The 5,442-nt window shown below is 42.6% G+C and overlaps 1 protein-coding gene across 1 annotated transcript in view; it reads right to left on the bottom strand.

Annotated features, from left to right (window-relative positions):
* LOC106527881 (tyrosine-protein phosphatase non-receptor type 7) overlaps window positions 1-5,442 on the bottom strand; it is a gene marked incomplete at its 5' end in the record, with an annotated part of 10,522 nt that overhangs the window by 2,387 nt on the left and 2,693 nt on the right. Inside the window, 3 exon segments of the mRNA XM_014022891.1 lie at window positions 809-996; window positions 2,554-2,724; window positions 2,828-2,965. Of these exon segments, the coding sequence (XP_013878345.1) occupies window positions 809-996; window positions 2,554-2,724; window positions 2,828-2,965 (497 nt within the window).

Below are 5,442 nucleotides of genomic sequence, written 5' to 3'. Positions count from 1 at the left end.
CACACACACACACACACACACACACACACACACACACACACACACACACACACACACACACACGCTCCACAGCTGATTTGTTCTCGTCTTTCTAACGTTCAGCTTCAGCACTCGCTCAGTCATGAGCTCAAACAGGAAGTAGTTTTCAGAACATTTAGTTCCACAGCTCAGATCAGCCCAGCACCCTCTGCTCTCTGTTCACATGTTGATCTGAACATGTGAAGGATCACAGGGTCAAACATGACATCATGACTTTTATCCTACTGGAGCGAGAAAATCTAATGTTTTATATGAAAGATCACAGGTTCAACTGAAACATTTCAGAACTTCTTACAGGTCCAAATAAAAGGATACATATTTTCAAAATAAAAGCATCCAAATCTCTCTGACAGGTTTATATTACAGCAGTGACCTGCAGGAAACCTGTTTTCAGTACAAACAATGAAAAGACCTGAAACTTTAGCTATTAGCAATTAGCTGTTAGCATTTACTGGTGGCTGTTAGCATCGTCTTACCATCCATCATCCAACCACCATCCATCATCCATCCATCATCCATCCTTCATCCACTCATCCATCCATCATCCATCCATCATCCATCCATCATCCACTCATCCATCCATCATCCATCCATTATCCACTCATCCATCCATCATCCACTCATCCATCCATCATCCATCCATCATCCACTCATCCATCCATCATCCATCCATCATCCATCCATCATCCATCCATCCATCCATCCATCCATCAGATCAGAGGTAGCAGCTTCATCTGAATCTTGACCTCTGCCCTCAAGGACCACTGACCTGCAGTGGACGATAACCGGTCCTGGACCAGAGGCCTGCTCTGTGATTGGTTCAGAGCCGGTGAGTGATTTACTGTACGCCTCCACCTCCTCCACCAGCCTGAGCAGGGAAGCAATGCATTCTGGGATGTGGTGGTCGGGCCAAGAGCTGAACCAGTAGTGTCTGATGGACCGACACTCCGATAGCAGCTGGAACACAGACAGAAGATGACGTCCAAACACTTTCCAGAATATTAGCTACTGTTAGCTACTTTTAGTGACTATTAGCAACCGCTAACTACTGTTAGCGACTGCTAACTACTGTTTTCGATTTAACATTTAGTTTTAGCTGCTTTATCAAATATCAAAAGCGCTCAGTGTTTAACTGAGACACGTCATTATTTTAAGGTCCACTGCAGTATGAAAGGAATTTCAGAAAACTGTTAAATTTGGCCCATTGTTGGCTCCTAACAGACCTGAATTTGGTCCCTAACAGACCTAGATTTGGCCTGGATATGGCCCCTAACAGACCTAGATTTGACCTGGATATGGCCCCTAATAGACCTAGATTTGACCTGGATATGGCCCCTAATAGACCTAGATTTGACCTGGATATGGCCCCTAACAGATCTGGATATGGCCCCTAACATACATGGATTTGTCTCCTAACAGACCTGGATATGGCCCCTAACAGACCTGGATTTGGCCTGGATATGGCCCCTAACAGATCTGGATATGGCCCCTAACATACATGGATTTGGCCCCTAACATACCTGGATTTGGCCCCTAACAGACCTGGATTTGGCCCCTAACGGACCTGGATATGGCCCCTAACGGACCTGGATATGGCCCCTAACAGACCTGGATATGGCCCCTAACAGACCTGGATTTGACCTGGATATGGCCACTAACAGATCTGGATATGGCCCCTAACATACATGGATTTAGCCCCTAATCAGACCTGGATATGGCCCCTAACAGACTTGGATTTGGCCCCTAACGGACCTGGATATGGCCCCTAACGGACCTGGATATGGCCCCTAACAGACCTGGATATGGCCCCTAACAGACCTGGATTTGGCCTGTAACAGACCTGGATTTGGCCTGGATTTGACCCTTAACAGACCTGGATTTGGCCTCTAACGGACCTGGATTTGGCCTCTAACGGACCTGGATTTGGCCTGGATTTGACCCCCAACAGACATGGATTTGACCTCTAACAGACCTGGATTTGGCCCTTAACAGACCTGGATTTGGCTTCTAACGAACCTGGATTTGACCCCCAACAGACCTGGATTTGGCCTCTAACAGACCTGGATTTGGGCCCTAACAGACCTGGATTTGACCCTTAACAGACCTGGATTTGGCCTCTAACAGACCTGGATTTGGGCCCTAACAGACCTGGATTTGGCTTCTAACGGACCTGGATTTGACCCTAACAGACCTGGATTTGACCCTTAACAGATCTGGATTTGACCTCTAACAGACCTGGATTTGACCTCTAACAGACCTGGATTTGACCCCTAACAGACCTGGATTTGACCTCTAACAGACCTGGATTTGACCCCTAACAGACCTGGATTTGACCTCTAACAGACCTGGATTTGACCCCTAACAGACCTGGATTTGACCTCTAACAGACCTGGATTTGGCCTCTAACAGTCCTGGATTTGGCCTCTAACGGACCTGGATTTGGCCTCTAACGGACCTGGATTTGGCCTGTAACGCACCCGGATCCACCACTGATCCAGCAGAAAGTGGACCCACCTGGATCTCCAGGTCAGTGATGATGAATCCGTCTTTCTTCTGACTGTCTCTGACTCTCAGCAGGAATCGGCCGAATCGACTCGCCTCTCCTTCATCCTCCTCCTCTTCCTCATCTTGGTCCTTCACCTGCTTGGTTCTGTCCCTCGGCTGAGGCCAGTACGACTCACATTTCTGGAACAGACTTCGTGTCGTTGATCAGAGCTTCCAGGTGTATTTTTAAATCAAACTGGTGATGTTTGTATTTTAGCTTCAGTTTCAGTTTTTGTCTCTTCACCTCGTTGTTCTCCTTCAGCCTGGTAACCATGACGATGATGCTGCTCCTCTCCTGCCACACCATGTCCCAGAAGTCCCCGACCGTGTGCAGCATCGGCCCCTGGGTGGCGATGTAGGCCCTCGGAGCCCCTTTGTAGCCCTGCAGGACAGAGACAGCTCTTCATCATCATCATCATCATCATCATCATTATTATCATCATCATCATCATCATCATCTCTGATGTTTTTGTATCAAAAACAACGAATGGAAATTTATTTAAATAAAGAAGTCACAATGATGAAGAGTAGTTAAACATCTTGATGACCTTTTTCTTTGAGTTTCATGAGATTTAAAAGGTTTTTTACTGGGTTTAACTCACAAGAGAAACCTTCTTATTGTCATCGTTCTGAAGGTTAGTTTTTAAAACGAGAGGAAAGATTTGATCATTTTGGCTCACTCTCCTTTCAGCGCTGCTTCTGAGTTTACGTGTCACAGTGTGACAAAACTTTCACAATAAAAGCAGATCTATAAAAGCTGCAGATCCACCAGGATTCAATCAGTTTTCAGATGGTCTTAATTCTGTTCGGGGGTGGCCAAGGTAGGGGGCACAGATGAATAAAGAAAACTACGCTGGATTTGAAAATTCAAGATGGCTGCTGCAGAGCTGAAAACTTGTGTGACCGGATAAGAATGATCGATAACATGCCTAATGCTAGTCACAATTTTAAGCTAACTGCTAATGCTAAATTTACAAAGAGCTACAATTCAACCTTTTTTTAGACAAAACTAACAAGTGTTGTAGTATGAGCCGAAAATAATATTTACCCAATTTTAAATGCTAYTCATCACAGCTTTAAATGACTATAATTCAGCCTTTTTAAGACTTATTGAGATGAAAGTTGTTATGGTGTTGCTAAGAATGATCGCTAGTCCCAATTTAAGCTAAACAGTAATGCTAATTTTTACAAAAGGTTATAATTCAGCCATTAAACGCACAGCTAGGAAATTATTAGGGGTGCAACAACACATGTACCCGTATCGAACCGTATCGAACAGAGCTTTAGGTTCAACACACACTTGTATGGAACAATACAGATTTTTAAAATTTATTTTATCAGCTTGTCTTCTGAAGATGCTCTGTGTTGAAGGATCAGTGGATCTGTGTTCGACTACTCCACCTAGGCTGCATTTTTGAGCGCAGATCCACTGAGAAACTTGCTGTTTCAGCAACATTTAATTTAAAAACTGTACTTTTGAGGTTAAACAAATGTTCATAATTAATTTAAATAAATTACAAGTTAAAATGGGCATGGACATTTCTCTTTTTTGTAGCGAAAAAATATCAAACTGTGAGACTAAAGTATCGAACCAAACTGTGAATTTTCTGCTTTCGTTGCAGCCCCAAAAATTATATAGTCGTAGCTGAGAATGATTTCTTTTAACAAAATATGAATTCAAATACAAAATCCAGGACTGCTACCAAAACTAATTTCTAATAATTTACCTAAGCTGTTTTTTTTTTTTTTTTTAGAAATATTCAGCAGAAATTTGGTATGGTGCTAGCCAAGAGCAATCCACATGATGTTTTGAATTTGATTTTGTAGCTACGTGCTAATGCTAATTTAAGAAAGATAAATATTTCAGCCAATTTTAGACACGAAAAGCTAAAATCTGGTATAATAGCAGCCAACAATAATCTTCAACATATTCTGAATACAAATCTAAAATTCACATTGGCCATCTAAGCTTAAAAAGAAAAATACTAAAACTCTGAAATATTTAGAGATATTTAGCTAAAATTTAGTGTGATGCTAACTGAGAGCGATGCCCAACATTCTGAATTCATTTAAAATTCTAAGATGGCCACCAAATCCAAATGGCTACAACTCAGCAATTTTCAGACARACAGTAATGATCTGACATGTGATGTGTTGGGAGCTGTAATCACAGATATATAGTGCAGTCAAAAKTAATTTAATATGGCAGATACATGACATCCCTTCAAGTTTCTCAACAACTTGTCTTACTCCATGTCATTGCCACAGACTGGCCTCTAGATGTTGCTCAGTTTTTATTACCTGCTTTAGTAACCAAGAACTTTTACACACACTTGTTCTTTGTAATTACTTTTACACACACTTGTTCTTTGTAATTACTTTTACACACACTTGTTCTTTGTAATTACTTTTACACACAGTTGTTCTTTGTAATTCAGTTTAGAATTAGAGAAGTTACTGTTTTTTCTTTGCACATTGACATGTAGAGGATACCTGTCAACGTGCAATGCAGGCAATCCCAACCCAACATTACAATCATTTGAGGGTGGCATCGGGGGGGGGCATCCTGGTGAGAAGGGGTTATCTGCAGAATCAAAGTGGGCGTGTCACAAGAGTGGGCGTGTCTAAAGCATAAACACTGTGGACTATGAGGCCTACATGACGGTATCCTTAGACCCTGCTTGATCTCTATACAGCCTGACCCTGACCCCAACACTAAGGTTAACCAGGAGAAATGTGACCCAAGTTGGGGTCTCCAGAAAAAATGGTGCCATACAGTAATGCCCCCTTTTGTTCTTGTCCAATCAGGTGGTGCCGTAGGATGACGCCCCTTTTTTGCTTGTCCAGTCAAGTGTGTCC

Source organism: Austrofundulus limnaeus, unplaced genomic scaffold (genome assembly GCF_001266775.1).
Source record: "Austrofundulus limnaeus strain Quisiro unplaced genomic scaffold, Austrofundulus_limnaeus-1.0 Scaffold347, whole genome shotgun sequence".
Classification (NCBI taxonomy): domain Eukaryota; kingdom Metazoa; phylum Chordata; class Actinopteri; order Cyprinodontiformes; family Rivulidae; genus Austrofundulus; species Austrofundulus limnaeus.
Note: the sequence above shows the minus strand (reverse complement) of the source record. Positions and strands in the feature narration are given on the sequence as shown.